This window comes from Colletotrichum chrysophilum, assembly GCF_026319265.1.
Source record: "Colletotrichum chrysophilum strain AFK26 chromosome Unknown scaffold_44, whole genome shotgun sequence".
In the NCBI taxonomy this organism is placed as follows: domain Eukaryota; kingdom Fungi; phylum Ascomycota; class Sordariomycetes; order Glomerellales; family Glomerellaceae; genus Colletotrichum; species Colletotrichum chrysophilum.
Genome location: NW_026517331.1, coordinates 286,008 through 306,367, shown reverse-complemented (window position 1 = coordinate 306,367; position 20,360 = coordinate 286,008). Strand labels below are relative to the sequence as shown.

Below are 20,360 nucleotides of genomic sequence, written 5' to 3'. Positions count from 1 at the left end.
TCCGACGCAAGGTGACTGTGCCCTCAAACAGACTCAAACTACTCGAAAGATATTGGCCACACATTACTACCCGTTGTTGATCATCACAACTATGATCGCCTTGGGCCCTCACCTTGTCGGAGACGGCTCCTGTAAGTAAGGTCTCATTCCTCTCGAGGCTTTCGGACGGTCATGATGAATACTAGAAGGACTAGGATGCAGAACGAGGATCAAACGACCTGTCTGAAGCAAGGGGTGGGAAGGGTTCAAAACCAGAAAGCTGCTCAACGGCCGCTGAGCAGAGAATGCAGGCCTGCTTGGGAGCAACGGCAGGCCATTAAGCGCAAATGGCGGCCTCACTGAGTTTAGAGATCCTGATATGGGAGAAAGGGGATTGTTATAGGAGGCAGAGAGTCCTGTAGGATAACTAGCCTCGAATTCAGGGGGAAAATGTTCCTACTGGCCGCTGTCCGGGTCGACTTCATCGTGATACCATCTTGATACCATTGACCCCAAGGCATCGCCCGCCATCTCTGTGATTAGCTGAGGGGGAATACTGCCGCTACTGGGTGAAGCCTTTGGCCCTTTCAACCAGTGTACAACGCATGTCAAGCGACCAGTCTCCGTATACCAATCATGGTGAGAGCGAGTGAAGTTGACATTAGGTTACGGCGAGACAGCCACGATATCAGAAGAGAGATCTGGAGAGAACGACCCAACCCTCTTACTTCTTCTTCGTAGACGATAGACTCCTGCAAGCTACATGAAAAATACCCAACTTAACAATTCCCTTCATCTCCCTCAACAGGCCAATATTGTCCCTGAAGGCCTCTGTCTCCCTAAACTTCAGATGCGCCTCAACACTCGGCCACCCAATAAAAGCCACCAACAAATTCCCTGCCTTGCCATCCTCGCCCGTGATGGGTACATCATTCTCCTTGCTCCATCCATACGCGATACCCTTGGAATCAGACGACGTATCGAGCGCCTTCACCTTGAACACTTCAAGCTGCTTACTCAAGTCTTCCTTGGCAGGCTCCTCCAGCTCCGCAGGGAAGAAAAGCGTCAGCACCTCAGTAACAGGGGCCTCGGCGAGGATCGTAGGCGGCCAGGGCTTCGTGACGATGTGCTTGATGTAGCCGTCCGTCCAGTCGAGGTAAGACGACATGCTCTTGGCAACGACGTCGTGTCCCCTATCTTAAGATTAGTTCATCATTTTATAAACACAGTGGAGTGACCCACGGCGTCGTGCGGTACGCAAGATGCTCCTCGACGCTATCCCAGTCCAAAAACAGCCACTGCCGGTGCGGCTTCTCGACCGCGTGGCCCCAGTAGATCCGCCCCGCGCCGGGCTGCGCGGCGGCGGTCTCGAGCATGTGCTTGATGTCCTTGCCCTCCGGCGTGTCGGGGTCCGGGAAGGGGGCGCCGGATTTGGAGGCGAAGTAGGAAAATTCGGTGAAGCCCATGTTGACTCTGATCTGAATTTGCTTTTAAGAGATTACCTTCAAAATAACAATGAGACTTTTCACAGGCCAAATCGCAGGCTCCGTGAGTTTTATATCATCGCCATCGTCGGTTCGAAGTGGGCTCACTGCAGCCATCCCCGATCGATATTGCGCGAGAGCCTGGGCCAATCGACGTGTGGGGTCAGATACGATATCATCCTGGCTTATGCAATCTATCGCACTTTTGAGTTGTGGCGACCGGTCCCAAGCTCGAAAGAAGGCGCTAGGCGCGGAGGTAATAACCAAAAGTCGACGACAAAGATGCAAGCAAGCCCGAATTGGCTCTGGTAGAAAGGTGCATGTCATTTGTGGTGGTGTTGTTGTCTGCTTATTCATCCAGACCATTCAGTCGCGCGCATCATGCAATACCGCCAGAAACAGATCTCCCTCACCACTTTGGCGATCTTCAACAACCGCGCCGAGAGATACCACGCCAAGCACGCTGTCATTCATTGACGTCGGGGGGGAACTCGTGTCGGGATCCGGCTCGTCTGCATCAACTGCCCATCTCCAAGAGTCAAGCACCTGTTCATGCTAACGCCAAGCTTCCAATACCACGCTTCACGCGGAGCACAAACCAGCTCAGAGGAAACTGTCTCATCAACCATGGGTGCCGCGGGTTATTTATGATTCAACACCTTCCTCTCCTTACCGCAGACGCTGCACAGAAAAGGGAAATGAAAACAAGTACGATCCAAGCGGCACCTATACGTCGCTCACGTCTCAATAGCACACACCCCCTTCGGCCGACCAACCGAGCCAAGTCCAGCACTCCCATCCCATATCCCATCCGCGGTCTCAACCTCCGTCCTCAACACCCAAAACCTCCCAAGCCAAAAAGCGAGAAACCCCGTGAAGCACGTCGCAGCCGCCCAAAGATATCCCCCAACTCTGCAACACCACCCATCCCTGGCTTCGCGTGTCTGATTGGGTCCTCCATCCCCTGAAACCGTCCGGTGTGGAGCCGCGCAGGGGGCCGGGGCTCGTCGGATCTGAAGCGAAAGAAGAGTCGAACACCCCACCACGTCGCATCTCTCTTCAGACGACGCCGTCCCAGACCTGACAGGTGCAAGGAACCGGATTGTAAGCCTGGAGAAGGGGGGAGAGGAAGAGAGAGAAAACGGTTAGGGTGGATGTTGCGGCTCAGCCATCAAGGGACAGCCTTACCGAAAGTAGCACGCGCCGACAAGCTCTCGAGACTGTTCCTGTTGCAAGCGCGAGCTCTGCCTTTTCTGTCTCCCATGAGGCTCTCCCAGTATCTTTCTCGCCCGTGCTTCATCGCCCACGCTTCGCGCGGACTCCTTCACACCATGGCCAAATTAGACTCTCCCGCGGCACCCATCATCCGTTGAGATTTGCAGCTCCATGCTGACAAGGCGCAGCATCCCGGTCTCTCTCTCTCTGCTCATCCCAGAACAGAGACAGAGAGTCAGGAGACGTCGGTAAACGAAAGCCCACACGATGGGATGCCACCCACCTCCACCACCTGGTGCAGGTTTTGGCGATGTTTAGACTCGAACCGGGGGTCCCGCGATCCGCGCCCTATGCTTATTTGCCAAGAGCCCTCCCTGCTCCTGCTCCCCCCTCCCATCCCCTGGCAACTGATGTGATGCTTAAAAGGCGATCATGTCCCTCCTCCCTCGCCGTGTATCTTGAGATGTTTTGAAGAGTATTCCATTCGTTCTTTTTTCTATCCTTCCGGCAAGGTTTCAATTCTGGTTCTGAATTCCACTTTCCGCAAAAACTACATTCCCTTCTTTTCTTCAGACACGACCAAGTTGTTTTAATCAAGTAAAGATGCAGCTTTCTCTCATCGTCCTCGCCGCCGGCGCCGGTGCTGCCATGGCAGGTAAGCCAAGTCCCATCCTTCCTCATCCGACATATCCATACTCACAGAAGCCTCCAGCCCCCCAGCTCGCCCCCCGCCAAAACGCCTGCTTCATCGTCGGCAACACCGTCCTGCCCCAAGAAGTCTCCGACGCCGTCACCTCGCTCCAGAACAAAGTGACCTGCGACACCTCCAAGAAGACGCTCTCCGGCGTCCCCGACGTCTCCGCCGGCAGCGTCAAGTTCTCCTCCATCAACTTCGCCGACGCCAAGGGCCAGACGCCGCTCGCCTTCGCCCTCGACAAGTTCGCCACCACGGAGCCGCTCGCGTCCAACGACCTGGCCACCTTCCAGAACCAGCTCGACGCCTACGTGGCCACCGAGGCCGGCATCCGCAGCGTCGGCGGCAACCTGGCGATCAAGGTGCCCAAGTTCTTTCTGAGCATGCAGGTGCAGCGGATCGCGACCGCGCAGGGAAACCCGCCCACGGCGGCGGGGCAGCAGGTTGACCATCTGAGGGACAAGGTGCTGAAGAACGCGCCCAAGGAGGATAAGGCGCTGCTGGACCAGGTTACTGCGCTGGCGGCCAAGACTACCTAAGACGTAATATTTGGGGGATGTAGTGCGAGTCAAGTAGTGGAAGTAATGTGGAATTTGAATCATTATTTGACCATTTCATCTCGGCGTTGAAGATACAAAGGACGTGAAACGTGACCGCCGGTGATGGAATACTGTACAGGAAACCCGTATGGGTAGATTAGAAGACACTAGGAAGAGGGGAGAAGGAAGGGCATATCCTTTTTTCTGGATCCTAAGCACTCAGACCGCCAGGCATCTCATACTTTCGTGATAACAAAACGCCGCCATCAACCGGCCCTCGCAAAACAATGCTGGGCGTCTAAAAAAAAACAAGTTGTTACAAGTCGCACAGGCATTTTCCGTCTTTGGTGATTGGTCGGTCGTGGCGTGTATTTACTTCTTCTGCTGCAGCTGCTCGAGCTGCTCCCGCTCGCGGACCTCGGCGCCCGAGGCCTTCCACCAGACGTCGCTGCCCCACCTGATGAGACGCTCCGCAGCGCCGAGGGGCGTCATGGCCGGGCGGACGTCGAGGTAGAACACCGGCTCGTCGCTGTCGGGGTCGGCCTCGCCGGAGTAATAGTCGATGATGTAGCGGATCTCCTTGGTGGTGCCGCCTATCCTGCGAGAAACAAACCAGTCGTGGCGGTCGAAGGGGGGCTCGGTCCTGTTTTGAACGTTAGCACCGATGTTCTCTCCTTCGGTATGGGCGCAGCTTACTCAAACTTGGAGGGGTAGAGGGTTCCGAGGACCTGCCACATGATAGCCTTGGGCGTCATGTCCTTGGGCCTGCCCTGGAAGCGGACGAGGGAAGGGATGTCCTCAGTGCCGGTCCTCATCTTCTCGAGCTCCGCCTCCGAGTTCTCCTCGCCGCGCTTGCAGACCTGCCAGCCCTTGTACAAGCCCTGGCTGAAGCGGTCCTCCCAGCCGACGATCTCGGCCCAGGCGCCCTCGTTGAGGAAGTTGTGGACGGACACCATGGACTCGACGGCGGTGATGTCGGTGTCGGTGTAGCCCTTGCGCAGCAGCGCGTTGTACATCTGCTGGGGCGAGGGGTACTCCCAGTTGCCGTCGCCAGAGCCCTTTGGTATCGTCGAGGGCTCGCGCTCGGTGGGCAGGGCCATGGCCTGGTTCTGGGCGGGCGCCTGGGAGATGTCCTTGAACATGTAATTGAGGGGGTTCAGCTGGGAGAGGATGGACTTGGACTCGGGCTTCGGTTGGTCGTGGGGGACGGGACATGAGGACGGGGGAGGGCCGGCATGGCGCTGGTCGTGTGGCACGGGGCATGCTGATGGCGGAGGAGGTGGTGGTGTCGCGAAGTGGCGTTGGTCGTGAGGGATGGGGCAGGCGGAGGGCTTCGGTGTCGTGTTCAGGGCCTCGGCCGTCTTCTTGTGCATCGGGCAGCTGGGCTGGCTTTGTGTAAGCATCTAGACATGGAGGGGCATGGGCGAGGGAAACATACTGGAGGCGAGCCAGATGGAAGGCCGCCGTGGGGGTGCGCAGGAGCATCGGCCCAAAACCAGCCCATGGTGTGCGATAGACAGATAGGTAGAGAAGGTATTCGGTATTATCGTACAGGACCAGAGGGTGTTGCGGCGGGGGTGGACGGTGTTCGTTGGGGATGATCGGAGGGAAAAAAAAAAAAAAAAAAGCGTCGCAAAGATGTCGATAAGGAATAATCGCGGATAAAGAAGTGGAATGGAAGCTTCTGCCGCTGGTGGATTCGGGTTCTGCAGTTGCCAGTGGGTGGTAATCGTAATCGACGTGCACCGCAGTGGTTCGCCAAAATTTCCAGCGGTCCCAGTCGCCCGTTTCGCGCCATTGGATGGACCCGCAACGCTGCTCCTTCCGCGCGGGCGGAATCGCCTTGCCCAGAAAAAAAAAAATGGAGTGTCATCGATAGTCAGCCACATGTTTCCCCGACATTTCCCCGATCTTCGTGGGTGCAGACGGCGCAGAATTCCCACCCGCGAAATCCCTACGTCACCACCATCCCAAAGCGTCCATTCCCGGTCCCCTGCTCCCCGCGATCCCGCGCGACGAGCTCCCATCTCTCCGTCATCGTGAGACCGCCCCCGAATAGCTCCGGTTCGCAACCACCGCTCCAATCGCTGAGAATGACACCAAACTCCCGCTCTTCCAACCCCATCCCTCCCTCGAGATGAGACTGGCCTTCGTCCTCGGCCGGTTCTGTCCACGTCCGGGCTTCCGAGCACCAAGCAGCAACAGCAGCAGCGCGCGGCTTTACTCCACCTTCCGAGGGTCCTTTCGCAGCCCCGAGGCGCGACGCATACCATGGCGGAATAAGCAGTATGCGCGGTACACGCTGCGCGCGGGTGGTGCGGGCGTGAGTGCGCTGGGCACGGCGGCCTTCTTCGAGCTGTCGCAGAAGGACAACGAGGGCACCGATCAGACGGGGGAGAAGCGCATGTTGGCGGCCAGCCGCTCCGAGATCAAGAAGACGGTCGCTGATGATGATCGCGGGGTATCGAGGGTCTGGCACACGCTGAAACTCGTGGTGGACGTTTACATTTGGGAGCCCATATGCACCGGCGTACGGTTCCTTCATCTTGCCGCCATCTTTGTTCCAGTCCTCCTTGCTGTGCCAGCGATATGGATCGGGAGACGGCAGCCTGACCGCGACAATGAGCGGAGTGGAACACTGTGGTGGTACGGCTTCCTGGTGCAATCGATGGAATGGGCCGGTCCGGCCTTCATCAAGGTGAGCTTTTCGTCTCCAGATCTCATGCGCAACTCCTGACGTAGAGCAGCTCGGTCAATGGGCGGCATCACGATCCGACATCTTCCCGAACGAAATGTGCGAAATCATGTCCAAACTCCACTCTAACGCCCCGGCGCACTCCATTCGTCAGACCAAGCTCATTGTCTCTGCCGCCTTCGACGGCCGCGACTTTGCAGACATTTTCGAGGAATTCGACGAGGAGCCCCTCGGTGTCGGCGCCATCGCGCAGGTATACAAGGCCAAGCTCAAGGCTGACCTCGCCGCCCCCAACGCCGACCTCCCCAACGAGCCAAAACCTCTCCGTCAAAAGGTCGCCAAGAACGTCGACGCCGCCCTCAAGAGCACGCCCAAACGCGTCCCCTCGACCTACGTCGCCGTCAAGGTCCTCCACCCGCGCGTCGAGCGCATCGTCCGCCGCGACCTGCGCATCATGCATTTCTTCGCCTCCGCCCTCAACGCCATCCCCACCATCGAGTGGCTCTCCCTCCCCGACGAGGTCGCCCAGTTCGGCGAGATGATGAAGCTCCAGCTCGACCTGCGCATCGAGGCCGCCAACCTCGCAAAGTTCCGCAAGAACTTCACCGACCGCAGCACCGCCTGGTTCCCCTACCCATACACCGAGTTCACCACCCGCAACGTCCTCGTCGAGGAGTTCGCCCAGGGCATCCCGCTCGCCGACTTCATGGAGAACGGCGGCGGCGTCTTCCAGCACGACATCGCCTCCGAGGGCCTCGACGCCTTCCTCCGCATGCTCCTCATCGACAACTTCGTCCACGCGGACCTGCACCCGGGCAACATCATGGTGCGCTTCTACCAGTCCGACGAGCCCGACCTCAAGTTCCGCCGGTCAACAACGCACCACCACCCGCAGGAGCAGAACGACGTCACCGAGCAGGTCCTCGCGCGCCTGCGTCCTTTCCGCCACCGCGCAGACCCCGCCGCCTGGGACGCCGAGCTCGCCAAGATCGACCGCGAGGGCTTCCGCCCGCAGCTCATCTTCATCGACACGGGCCTCGTCACCGAGCTCAACGAGACGAACCGCCGCAACTTCCTCGACCTCTTCCGCGCTGTCGCAGAGTTCGACGGCTACAAGGCCGGCAATCTCATGTGCGAGCGCTGCCGCCAGCCCGACGCCGTGCTCGACAAGGAGATCTTCGCGCTCAAGATGCAGCACCTCGTCCTCGGCGTCAAGAGCCGCACCCTCGCGCTGGGTAACATCAAGATCGGCGACATCCTGCAGGAGGTCCTCGGCATGGTCCGCGGGCACCACGTGCGGCTGGAGGGTGATTTCGTCAATGTCGTCATTAGCATTCTCCTTCTGGAAGGTATCGGACGCAGCTTGAATCCCGATATGGACCTTCTCAGCAGCTCTCTGCCCATCCTCCGGCAGCTGAGCGCGCAGAGCGGCACGGAGATGGCGAAGCATGGCGACTTTAGCATGCTAGTGGTGTGGATGGGCCTGGAGACGCGACGGTTCTTGCAGGCTAGCATCGAAGATGTGAGCAACACCCCCTACACGACTGATGAGGTAACCAGACTGACGAAGCACAGGTCGAGCGATGCGTCAAGTACGATCTCCTTTCACCAAATGTGTAACGTAAAGTGTACAGTACGGATAGACGGAATGCATAACGCGGCGCAAGGGACGTGGCGGGATAGATATACAGCTCATATAGGAGAGGTCTCGAATAAACGCCGATTTAATCTTGTTAGAAATACGTTTGGTGGTCAGCTTTAGTGATGACTTGACCGTGTCATTCACATCTCTCTGGAGCAACCAGCTAATTACACTGACACGATAGCAACGAGCAAGTAAACCATGCAGCCCTCAGAATCTCGACACCTTCTGCTCAGCCAGAATGACTAATTTTCAACCCAGGTCTCTCATCCCGAAGCCTCTTGACCATCGCATCATATACCTTGATATTTTTCAGCACGATCTTGTTCAGGCTGGTCGCGACCGGGGTCCCGAACAGCTGATGCAACGCAGCGCCGTATACGTTATTCGGCTCAAAGTCGGCACCACAGAGGGCGAGGTGGCGGATATACTTGCACTTGGAGATCAATGCCGCGACGCTGCGGTCGGACAGGTGGATGCCGCCGTGGATGCTGAGGTTCTCGAGGATGGGGCAGGCGCTGATGAGGCGCACGAGGCCGATGTCGGTTAGAGGGAGGCGGATTTCAGGCGAGCCGGCGGTTATTTGGACGACGCTCTGGAAGAACGAGGGACGGCGAAGGAGGATCTCGTGGATGTGGAGACTAGTATGTCATTAGTTGAATACTGGATGGGAATCTAGAGACAGGGGTAACGGGGGCAGAAGTGGAGACGGGGGACGACGGCAGAGATAGGGATGGAGGACGACGCCAAAGAAAGCATAGAGGACGACGGCAAAAGATAGGGATGGGGATGAGGGCAAAGGTAGGGAGAGACACGTACTCCGAGAGCTGGAACTCGGGCCCAAAGTCGAAGTAGCTGACCGGTGTATCGTCGCCATCATTCATCTTCTGCGTGAACTCGGCCTCTGAGTCGACGGTGACGACGCGTATGAAAGGCTGGTTGACGTTCGGGTTCGGAGTCACGAAGACGCGCGGCGCGAGGGATTCTTCGGCTAGCTCTAGGACCTCAAGGCTAGATGTGAGGGATTCCTCGGCCGCCACTCCGAACTCTGGGCCGTCGGCCGCGGTGGCCTCTCGACTGTCACGTCGCTGCGCAAGCTGTGCTTCGGTCGCCATCGTTGGCTCTGGGCCGTCGAATCGCACTCGTTTCCGGTTCGGGGGCATCGTGGCGGGCTCCTTGTCGGTGATGAAATCTTCGGCATCGTAGTAGAAGGAGTCTGATGAGGCTTCAGAACCTTCAGGGGATCGAGCTCGCTTGTTCGACGTGCGGACGGAGTCGATGCCCTCCTGGGCTGCTGTAGCATTAGGTGTCTCCTGCTCCCTTGCGATGTCGTCCTCCCTGTTGTTTTTGGGCGCGTCTTTTCTGGGAAAGTGACCGTTGGAAGTTTGCTGCTGCTTCATCTCACAACGCTCTCGTTCGCTCAACGTCCCCCAGAGGGCGTTATGTGCTTTGTGCCAAGCAAATCTTTCATCGACACTCAGCCCTTCGGGTGGAGGTATGCCACCTTTGCCAAGCATCGAACGAGCGGAGGGGATTCGTTTGCCAGTGGATGCGTCAAACTCAGCTGGGCGGGCGTCGATCTGCTTAAGCACTTGCTGTTGCAGGCGAACGTGTTCCTTGGGTGTCATATGCTTCCATCGTTCGTTATGACATCGGCGCCATCCCATAAGCTCTAGACCAACGAACACAGCAGGAGCTGGGATACCTCTACTGCCTCGGAAGGAAGGGTGGAACTCCCTTGGAATTTGAGGATTGGTTAAAGACGCGATACGCCTGGCCTCCAGGGCAAGCCTGATCTTCTGCTGAAGATCCAGGCTCTTCAGCCTGTAGCGCTTGGTGGCGGGATCCTCCCTCTTCGTCCTCTTCGGCTTCTTCGCCCTCCGCCTCTGCTTCGTCGCGCCGTTGGTGTTGTTGTTGGCGCCGTTATTGGCGCTGGCCGTCATCGAACGTGTATTCATCGTACGCCTAGGAATCCTCGTCTCGTCATAGTAGGTCGTGGTCGGTGTTGGGTTCGTGTTGAAGATTGATGGTATTGACAGGGCAGGAGGGGGAAAGTTGTTGTTGTCTAGAAGTTATGAGCGGAGAAGAAAGAAGCTGAGGTGTTGAAATTCCGAGCCGTTCCTGCCTTTCGGATTTAGAGCAGGTGGTGTTCTAGGATCGTTCCTTCCGTGAGTGTCCAAGTTCGCGTTACACAAGGGAGCCCCTCGTGTACCTATAAAAAAAAAAGGTCTAAATGTAGAAGTTTGTATGACGCGATAGATCTCGATTGATTGTAGTTGCATCTGGAGCTGCGACTTTTGTTGATTTTACTTAAACTGTCGCAGTTCGTGCCGTGCTCTTCTGGTGTTATCAACACACATTCACAGATACCTCTTCATTACAAGGACCATAGGAGGCGAAACGTTCCAATCGAACCTGAGGCGATTTTCTGTTTGCAAATCATCTCGTTTGGATCCCAAAAACAGTCAAGAACTCAGCTATAAAGGGAGAGACCACTCAATCTGCTTGTATCTCCGCGGCGTTCTTGTCCAAGATAGTGATGGCGACGACGGCAATGACAACAACGACGATGGATAGTAATGATGCCAACGACGGCATCAATGAAGATTTTAACGACGAAAACAACAGTAGAGCAGACCAAGGTGTACAACCACAGTCAAAGTAGTTGTTCTGGCATGGGAAAAAGTGGGCGTGGCTAAATGGAAGGTCTGGAACGAGTAATCAGACACAGGTCAATGGATACACGAAGCTGTTTCCGACGATGATACTGCGAACCACTTTGAGCTCCTGAGCACTTCACGAAGAGGGAGAAAGCACTTGATATGATTATGGATCTAGGAAAAAAGAAGTCATTCCCTCTTCATCGAGTTCTCTAAAAAGGCTACTGAGAGCATCGTCTGCGCCCGGGCAATATGTCAACTGATGCACTTTCATTAATACATGAAGTTCATAAATCTGTACGATATTAAAAGAAATCTGTTAGGGAGTAGACTTGCAGCCTCGTCGTGCCATGGTCTTTGGGCTCGCAATTCCGGCCTACAGCCCTTGGACGATGATCGGACCACTTCACAGCGCCAAGTGACAGCGCGAAATCCTGCATTCCCCTTTACAGAAGATCTTGAATAGACGCGATACTTTCATGTCATCTTACATGTGCCATGCTCAACTTTCAAATGGCATCTAGTCTTCCTTTTCGTCAGTATCCTGTCAAAGCGTGCACATCGCATTGTTCGTGAGCTGGATGTCAGTGTGCTGTTATGCCTGTCAGACTCTTTGACATCAATGACACCCGCTTTGACGCCGACCAAACGCGTCGGGGCCCCATCCGCGCATGAAAACCACCAGTTGACATTTGGTTGCACAGCCTCAAAACCAAGTTGCTGCTAGAGAAATCACTTGTCAAAACCCGGGCAGATGGAACGGCTGCAAGGACGGCACATCTGATGGGGTGGATGAAGTGGGATCATTTCACGTTGCATTAGCTTCGAAGCTTCTGAGTTTCTGTCAAATTTCTAGAACGGGTTAGGCGGGATCCAAAAGCCTGCCTGGCAGGAAGATAGTTCAATGGCCTGAGAGCTATCTATTAGACAAACCATCTTTAATTCCCCGGCTGGCGCTTAGTCGAGCGGGGAATTTATGCTCGCAGCGGCCAAGTGTGGCGGGGCTTGACGTCGGAATGGTTCCGACTTGAGAGTTCCGTAAGTCGTTGAAGGTTGAGCTTACGGCAAGGTAAAAAGGCTTTGGCATTAGTAGAGAACCACACCACATCAATTACTACCGCATTCCGGGCACACGTGTGTAAGTGCGGAGTGACACAGAACCCCTCTTCTAGCCGCCAACTCTGTGTAGTGAGCAGAGCATTGTAGTGCTAGATTTTGACGGGTGTCATGACGAAAAAGCTTTCTGCCCCGCCAAGCTCAGTCTGTGGGAAAACCGTTGCCAAGCAGCACGTCCCACACGGGGTCAAAGACATCGCCAAGACATCATCCGGCACTCAACAGGTGATAGGTCGAATGAAGTCTCATAAGCCGCAACGCCAAGCCGACAATGGCGGCAAGAATACCCTGACAGTGACCAGTATAGAAACCTTTGCTCCATAAACATGCGACGTATCGCCGGGATCAGGAGGGTTGACCCCTGACAACCCGACCCAAACAGGGCCGCACTCCTGCAAAGGCAAAGATAACCGATGCTAAAATCTGCCCTACATCGGCCGTTGGGCTGACGTTGGTCAGGGACATGCCTGCTGTTTCGTAACGGCCCGGTCCCTAGAAACCAGGGCGATCTCGTTGGCTGGAGTCTCAGCATCGTTGCAGCTGGGCTTTACGCTTTTTGCCTCTAAAGCAACTCTGGTTGGTAAACTTTGCGCTTGGTTCATGGCTCGCGCCGGGGGTGCGCCCGGCGAGAAAGTCTGTGAGAGGCTTTCGAAAAGGCTGACTCGAACGGCTTGTTGTGAGGTTGTCGGGCTCACGATAGTTGGCAGAGGCTTCAGTGACGGTAATGAGACGTCGTTAGAGTATCGTGAGTTGCCGTTGGACGGGGCGTGATGAGTTGGAGCTTCGGCTGACTCCAGGGACTCTGCGACTCACTTCGACATGCCCTTGACAAGTCGCGCGAAGGAACTAGACGTCAACCTTGAGGGATATGATGAAAATGGTACTGAAGATGCCATATATTCTCCAATAAAGCGCTGACTTTCAAGTACAGCCTGTAGGTTTCTACGCAACATCTGGCTGTAGGAGTTATTTCCATAACGGAGACACACATATCGTCGTGTTCACATCACGATTTGAAATTGAACTGCGAAGACTTGGTTGGCAGAAAATATAATTACCGTCTGTTTTCGGTGGCCGTAGTACTCATAAATGCTGTCTGCATGATGCTGTCTCGTTCACGAGGGACTCGAGGGCGAATGCGAATTAGTTCGATTCGATTACATGGCCTCCACAAATTTTCCATCGCTGTCTCCCCTCGCTTCACGACACCGTGATTCCTCGCCAACCTCCCTCTCTTCACCCTCTTTGAATCCACAAGCCTGAGGCCCTTCCATCCCCTGCGTCTCTTTTCTCATTCACTTCGCCACTTCACTTCCACCTCCCTCACAAATAACCACTTCTTGACGTCTGCCAAAGTGTAATCCCGCCGCGAAACCCAGCGCGGCCGTCGTACCTGACCATCAACTACGCAGAGAACGCAGCGATAGCGCCGTCAATGGCTTCGGTGAGTTGACCGGTGCTCTGCTGCGCAATCGGGCGTGCAATCGCAGGCACCTTGGCCAGGAGAGTATCGCCAAGCTGTCCGCTGCTAGCCTTCTGCTGTGCAAGGGCGTCCCTGACGACTGGTGTGACTCCAAGCTGGTCGAAAACGGGCTTCTTCTGAGCGAGATCGCCAAGGGTGGTCTGGACCTGGTCCACGAGGCCAGTGGCAGTCTGCTGAAGACCAAGAGCACCAAAGAGACCCAGGTTGTTTGCGCCGTCAATCGTAGATGTGGCGGAACCGAGTGCGGTCTGCGCACCTTGAGCAGCGTTCAGAACGGCGACAGCGGAGTTGGGGTCACTGGCGGAGAGGCCCTTGACGGCTGTATCGAGCTTGGAGAGAGAGTCTGAAACCATGCCGAGAGCCCCGGTGATGACATCGCGTTGGCGAGGGAAAATTGGCGAAGCGGTGATGGCCCACGCCTGGAGGGCGACGATGAGGATCTGGAAAACGTACATATTCGGTTGAGGTTGAGTTGTTGATTAAGTTACTACGATCGAAGAGATAACAGATTCGAAGGGCCGCTAGCGGTAGAGTGGATTTGAATAGTGTGGAGAACGACGACGACTACAAAACTCGAACAGGATATGGAGTGTGGCTGTTGCACGATTTTATGAGTATCTGGGTTCAACTAGGCAAGGCTATTCAGCGCCTGCTTTCTCCCTCTACTTTCCCTTTCGGGACAGTCTGGGGCGTTGAAGCTTGAGTGTAGGATGTGTGTGGCCGGTAGCTACTTTTCTCCTTAGAGTTTCCTTTTTTGGGTAGTGAGACGCAATGGAGGTTCTTGGTGCTGTCCCTGGCCGCATGGTGGTCCTGATTGGGACAGCTCAAGGAGACAGCTTGGCACGGGAGCGCCCAAGCAGGCTGCTAGTCCACATTCCGGCTCCGGACGTCTAACGGTCTGCCCCCAATGAGGCAGATGGCAGCAGGCAATAACTCGGATGAGTTATGGAATGCTGCCGTTGTGCGGGATGACATGTGTAGCTTGAGGGGTGACCCTTGACGTTCATCAGTAACTGTATAAGCCACTTGGTCGTTCTTGTGCCTGCATCTCTACGACGGGGACTAGTGCAATAAGCTCACGAACGGGATGCCTAGTACGTTGCGGGGGAGCCAATAAACTTCCTTCCTTCGGGTAATTCTCCCGCTTCACTGAGGCTCTGCAAGGGGCACAGGCTGTTGATCAGCTAGAAATTGCTGCCCGCGACTGCTCGTAGTATCAAAGCTGAAACCAATTGTTGCGCGGACCGGCCGTTGTTCAGTTGAAACACAAACAGAGTTGTGCTCATGATGAGCCAATCGCAAGTGAGCATGTCGCGCCTCGTCCGCTTATCTTCAATAAAATGGCACAGAAAAATGCCAGCGACCTGCCAGAAGTGCCAACGGGACCAGACGGTGTCACCGCCTCGGCAAGACTATGACGCTCGTGATTTCGGCATGGCTGTCAAGTTTGTGATGATGGCCAAGCTGCCGGGTTCCGGTTTGCAACCTTCAGCCTTTTCCCTTCCCCTTCGCACTCGCTTGTGTTTCTTTTGACAGGTTGGCAGCACACCGAGTATGTCGCAATGTCGGGTGGGCTCACCTGATATACGTCGAACACATGGCTGGCCTGATTCCTTTCTCCCAGCGGCTCCCACGGACATCCCATGTATTACCAGAAATGGACGACGATGTATGCTTGAATCAGCCAGTTTCTCGTCTTAAGTCGTGCAGGATTAGTGCCGGCAAACTTCATTAAGCGCCTTATAAGGACTTATCCGGCATGGAAGATCAACCGGGACGGGTATCGACGAAGCTTAATGGGCGCGAACGGTTTGTAGATCTGCGGGAGAAGCCCCTGAGGCTAGCCCTAAAGTGGTAATTCTTTTCTTCGCACAGGCGCTGTTGACAGGATCGCGATTTTGTTCCTCTATCAGCATTTCTTTTATGCATGAAATTGTGCATGTATTGGGACCGCCCAAACATGGACAATTCTTGTTTCCGGATCATGGCTCGTGATTGGTGCGTTTCGTCATTCTTTGACAAGCCAAGAATGCCCTGGATATGATCGTGAACGATTGACGAACACTCCCATTGGTAGTCTGTCTTTAACACTGTTGCACTTATGGGGGTTCCTGGTCGATCGCGTAGCTGTCAAAGATTCCCAGGTCGGTTTCGGTTCCAATAGGTGATTCCTTAGATTATGTCGGTTGCAGTGCGTGACCACATCAAGCCAAGATGTTCTCAGCCATCTTTCTGCTCATACGGTTAACCTTTGGGAGACCTTTCATGAAATTTCCTGATTAGGTGTTTTGATGGGCGCTCAGGTCATCAGGGCCTGGCCTGATGATGTTACCCTGGAAGAGTTCAATCTTCGCATACTAAGACAGCGGCTAATTAGAGCCGGAAATCAGACAAAGTCTGGATGGCTCTGGGGTTTTGGTAAACTTCACTCATCCCCAGATTTACGAATTTCTGCCCAGAGAACTTAACGACGGACTTACTTTTGGTGTAATCTTCAACGTTCGTCCTGACTGTCGTTTCATCACTAGCGTCCCACATTGTTGGCTTTCATTCAGCGCCTTCTCATTTGCTTTGCAACCACTGGTAATGTTTCGTTTCTATGGACGCCGATTCAGAAAGCCAACAGGAAGAGGAATGGAAGCGCATGTGTACATGCACTGTTGTCCGACATCTGAGCTGTTCATGGCAAGAAATCTCGTGAATGACTTCGAAATCAGACATGTGTCTGCTATTGAGGCTGAAGATCTAGAAAGCTCGTTCACAGACCCTTAGTCTGAATGATGGATAACGGCCGCACGAGCCAAAGGCAAGTATCCACATCAACGGGTTGACATCTTCAGATCGAAATGCAAAGATCCACTACCAGACAAAGTGAGAAGTTCAGACAGGAGCTGTTCGATAGTGTCTCCGGGGTCCAGCAGAATGGGCAGAGTGAGTGACTCGGGAGATTCTAATGAAGTAATTTCCGTCGTTGAACAAACACGAACCTTTACCTTGATTGATTCCGAAGCCGAACGGCTCTGAGGCGAAGTTGACTCGTACTGATTACAATCATTCCGACTTGCTGAAGTCCTCACGAGCCAATCGCAACTTGCCGGCCGGCGGGAGCCGGGCCTGTGCCGCCAACCACGAAACTGGAAAGCGCCGGGCAGTGGCCACAGAGATGAGACTCAGCCGCCACCAAAATCTTACCCACCTGTTTGAAGGTGATGCTGAGACTGTGATGATTCTCGACCATCTTGAAGCAATCAGTTGCCCGGTGTCCTGTTGTTTCCACTGCTCGTTCCCGCCATCATGAAGTATCATACGCTTTAGTAGGGAACAAATGTTCGGACCTGTTTGGTAGTGGCGAATGACTCGTACCGGCGGTATCGCGGCCGAATGAGCCTCTGATTACACGGATGACTTACAATATCAGAAGCGAGGGAATGAGGAGGAAAGGACAGGAATGGATGCATGCAACTGAGTCGACATACACTTTTAACCAGAAGGTCATAGTGTTCAACGAAGGAAACAGCATCGAATTTTCGATATCGTACACTGCTACCTCCAGGTCACCGTTATTGTTCAATTGTTCCATTTGTTGCGTAGGGCGCAAAACAAAAAATACCTCTCACTCAAGCAATCTACCGACTAATATTCGCCTTGAAGATTTAGGTGGATTAATTGGCAGCACCATGATTGAGTTTCAGAATCATCATTATTACAACAAATCTATCAGTATCTATCTCTTGTTGAGTACCCATTGCACCTGCCTATCAACCCAAACGATTCAAACAAAGTGACCCTTTCGCTGACGCCTCCTTTGTCATTCCAGAACCGCCTTTGGTGATGGAATAGGATGCTTCCAACTCACACGACCTTTGATCGGCTCTTCGCCCGGAACGTAGTCGAGTACAAGAGCTTGTCGAATACCATTTGCAGCCAAAGTTTTGATCATAAGATACTCTACCCAGCCGGTCGACATCACATACTTGGACATGACATAGTGGGCTGTACTAGCCCAAGACTGCATGCGGGTGAGTTGGGCGGACTGCGACGCCTCGGGTTTGAGCATTCCCTTGCGAGTCTCTTGATAACCTTTGAAGATCTTGCTGAGAGCTGAGATACCGGGCTTTCCACTGGAATCCGAACACACTGCCTCTCGCAGACCGTTGCAGAGCATGACCACGTCTTGAATGCCGTTGTTGAGGCCCAAGCCGGCGTTAGGAGTGAACTTGTGGCAGGCATCTCCCACAAGAACGATGCGGCCCCAACTCCAGTTGGTCAAGATGCCTTCCTCAAGATTCGCCATACCGGTTGTCACTCTTCTCGCCCACAGGTCTCTTGCGTACAGAGTCTCGTTTGCCGGAAAATCTTTGAACCCATCTGCGAATGCTTCGATATCGGCCTGAGTGAAGGACGTTCGTTGAGTCGTCGGCTCAGGGAGCTTTTGGTACAGGAACATCCAGCCGCGCTCCTTGCCTGTGATATACATCAAGCTACGGTCCTTGTGTTGAGTGTCGTAGTTCTGGCCGTGCTCTGTAGGATTCTTGAAGCTTGCCCACAGGCATCGGTAGTGTGCTTGGAATGGAATCTCGGGATCCCAGTCCTGAGATGGGTTTGCGCGGAGGGCGAGCTGTCTCATGCATCGTCGTGTCTTGCTGTGGACACCGTCTGCACCGATCACGATGGACCCTTCGTATGTGCTTCCGTCAACACACGTAACAGTCACCCCGTTCGGCCCTGATTCAATACCGTCCAACTTCTTGCCTAGAACGACTTTGTCTTTTGCCTCAGCTGGTAGATTGTCGTACAGAGTCTCAACGAGTTGCGCTCGATGAAAGGCCACGGGAGCAAGACCATGACTTGAGAAGGACTATTGTCAGCCAAAAGCATGCGATTGAAAGGTGGACCAAACTTACTTCTTCCGCATGTTCTGAATATTAGTGCTATGTTTCATCTCGTGACGGTAGAAGTCGAAGGACTTGGTGACATTGATTTCGCATCCAATCTCCATCAATCTTTCGAAGATACCAAACTGATGCATGATTCGCATGCTTGGAGGACCAAGAACAAGGCTGGCGCCGAGATCTTCAACGATATCGGTTCTCCCCTCGAGGACTATGAAGTCTATGCCTGCCAGATGGAGTGCATGGGCTGTAACAAGTCCTGAAGGGCCTCCGCCAATGACGATTACTTTGAAGTTGCTTGCAGTCATACTTGTGTTTGTTCTCTGCCCTTTGGTATGAGGGTTGATGATTAACGGTGGATGGTGATGGTATCAGTCCAACTGTCCAGCGTCGAGACCCATGATAAATACTATCCCATGAAGCATCATTCTGGTGTCTGCGGGCCAGTTCATCATCGCGGCTCCGATATGTGATGCATTAGACTGAAAACCCGAGGTTCGGCATCGGTCGACGGTTTTGGATAGCTCTCAAAACCGTCTCCTTTGCACCGCCACATGGGAGGACCTGAGCCATGACAACACAACGCACTCTTGCCAATGACATTATGTACCATGATTGCTTATTTAGGAGAAATGCCGATGTAGAAAGCCTTGCATGGCTACGCGGCACTGCGTGCTATCTCCCCGGGAAAATCATCGCGGGAAGTTGTTGCCAGATTGGGCTAAGTTTCGCCGAGTGTACTGCAAAGCTCGGGATTGACATCGTGCTCCACCAGTTCCAAAATTGGTCCGGCTCTTAGGTAAATGTAGATTTTTGTCTGATTGGACTGACGATATTGCTTCTGGTTGTGCAAAGTACCTATGGCGGTGGGTTTTGTCTGTACAAGGCCTTTACAGATTGAACCTGACGTACCTAGTACCCGGGACGAAGTCACCCACCTACACAATGGGCCTCCTCAAGATCTGGGAGGATCGTGAAAAGCGCCTCGGGTTGGACAACGGAGAGCCGGCAAGTCCGTATGAAGCGGTCCAAACCTTACTAAATTGCGACGGCCAAAGCTGCATGGACGATTACCACGATAGCGTCGTCTTTGATGCCACCGCTTACGGATGGCTCCGTCGATATAAACGCGTCATTAACGGGCCGTTTCCTTTCGAAACTCATTTCGACAACCATTTGTTTCTGTCAGTCGCTATTCGTAAATCGCCAATCCTCTCCCGTGCGCTTGCAGTGCTACGATCCATCGGGAGAGAAGTCAAGCAGCAGCGACAAACATGAAGAATCTTCTATCTAATGCGGTGATCGCCGCGATTTCTGTCGGAATAGCTGCAAGCCAACAGACTTTCTTCCCGAACGAACTTCAGTCTGGCGATGTTCACGTGGACTTCGCGTCGACTAGTCCCGACGACCCGCGACTCAACCCAGGCCCGAATGCAACAACATATGATTGGTATGGAAGAAGCCCCTGGCCTCAAGATCCCATCCCCTTTCCCCCAGTCTTCAAATCATACTCACAAATTGGTTGAAAAACAGGTGGTATTTTGACGCAGTCTCTACCTCATCGAACGAGTCGATATCGGTCGTGTTCTTAATGGCCAGTTCAACCGCATTCCCCTCATCCGACACGGGCGGGCCAATGTCTGTCATCGTATCTGGCAGTTTCGCCAATGGCAGCGCATTCAGCCACACAATTCCTGCCTCCGATGGAGCGCTTATAATCGAGAGTGAAGACAAGCACGAGATTGATGGGGCATGGGGAGGCGCCAATGCCTCCTTTGGCGGTCGAGGCCTGGACTCGAACGAAACATCGTTCAAGGTCATTCTCAACTCTCCCAAATATGGAGTCTACGGAAGTTTATCATTGAGATCGGTTCGTTCGGATTGTTGAAATTCTTCCCGAATCTCCCATAGCTAATCTTTATCTAGACTTTGCCGTCAAGATACCCCTGTGGACTGAATGC

The 20,360-nt window shown here is 54.2% G+C and overlaps 7 protein-coding genes across 7 annotated transcripts; 2 read left to right on the top strand and 5 right to left on the bottom strand.

Moving 5' to 3' along the window:
* Nucleotides 1-703: 703 nt before the first annotated feature.
* Nucleotides 704-1,445, bottom strand: COL26b_006188 (uncharacterized protein; the record flags this gene model as incomplete). The annotated part of the gene is made up of 2 exons (XM_053179011.1): nucleotides 704-1,172; nucleotides 1,222-1,445. The coding sequence occupies 2 exons, from the start codon at nucleotides 1,443-1,445 to the stop codon at nucleotides 704-706; spliced, it is 693 nt and encodes a 230-aa protein (XP_053037137.1).
* Nucleotides 1,446-3,281: 1,836 nt separating this feature from the next.
* On the top strand, nucleotides 3,282-3,911 carry COL26b_006187 (uncharacterized protein; the record flags this gene model as incomplete). Its single annotated transcript, XM_053179010.1, has 2 exons — nucleotides 3,282-3,333; nucleotides 3,391-3,911. The coding sequence occupies 2 exons, from the start codon at nucleotides 3,282-3,284 to the stop codon at nucleotides 3,909-3,911; spliced, it is 573 nt and encodes a 190-aa protein (XP_053037136.1).
* Nucleotides 3,912-4,283: 372 nt separating this feature from the next.
* COL26b_006186 (uncharacterized protein) lies at nucleotides 4,284-5,415 on the bottom strand (the record flags this gene model as incomplete). The annotated part of the gene is made up of 3 exons (XM_053179009.1): nucleotides 4,284-4,554; nucleotides 4,608-5,296; nucleotides 5,350-5,415. 3 exons carry the CDS (start codon nucleotides 5,413-5,415, stop codon nucleotides 4,284-4,286), a joined length of 1,026 nt encoding a protein of 341 aa, XP_053037135.1.
* A 633-nt stretch (nucleotides 5,416-6,048) lies between these two features.
* COL26b_006185 (uncharacterized protein) lies at nucleotides 6,049-8,446 on the top strand (the record flags this gene model as incomplete). The annotated part of the gene is made up of 3 exons (XM_053179008.1): nucleotides 6,049-6,609; nucleotides 6,659-8,198; nucleotides 8,433-8,446. 3 exons carry the CDS (start codon nucleotides 6,049-6,051, stop codon nucleotides 8,444-8,446), a joined length of 2,115 nt encoding a protein of 704 aa, XP_053037134.1.
* Nucleotides 8,447-8,480: 34 nt separating this feature from the next.
* On the bottom strand, nucleotides 8,481-10,191 carry COL26b_006184 (uncharacterized protein; the record flags this gene model as incomplete). The annotated part of the gene is made up of 2 exons (XM_053179007.1): nucleotides 8,481-8,889; nucleotides 9,068-10,191. The coding sequence occupies 2 exons, from the start codon at nucleotides 10,189-10,191 to the stop codon at nucleotides 8,481-8,483; spliced, it is 1,533 nt and encodes a 510-aa protein (XP_053037133.1).
* Nucleotides 10,192-13,428: 3,237 nt separating this feature from the next.
* Nucleotides 13,429-13,962, bottom strand: COL26b_006183 (uncharacterized protein; the record flags this gene model as incomplete). The annotated part of the gene is made up of 1 exon (XM_053179006.1): nucleotides 13,429-13,962. The coding sequence occupies one exon, from the start codon at nucleotides 13,960-13,962 to the stop codon at nucleotides 13,429-13,431; it is 534 nt and encodes a 177-aa protein (XP_053037132.1).
* A 3,353-nt stretch (nucleotides 13,963-17,315) lies between these two features.
* On the bottom strand, nucleotides 17,316-18,545 carry COL26b_006182 (uncharacterized protein; the record flags this gene model as incomplete). The annotated part of the gene is made up of 2 exons (XM_053179005.1): nucleotides 17,316-18,354; nucleotides 18,412-18,545. The coding sequence occupies 2 exons, from the start codon at nucleotides 18,543-18,545 to the stop codon at nucleotides 17,316-17,318; spliced, it is 1,173 nt and encodes a 390-aa protein (XP_053037131.1).
* Nucleotides 18,546-20,360: the final 1,815 nt, after the last annotated feature.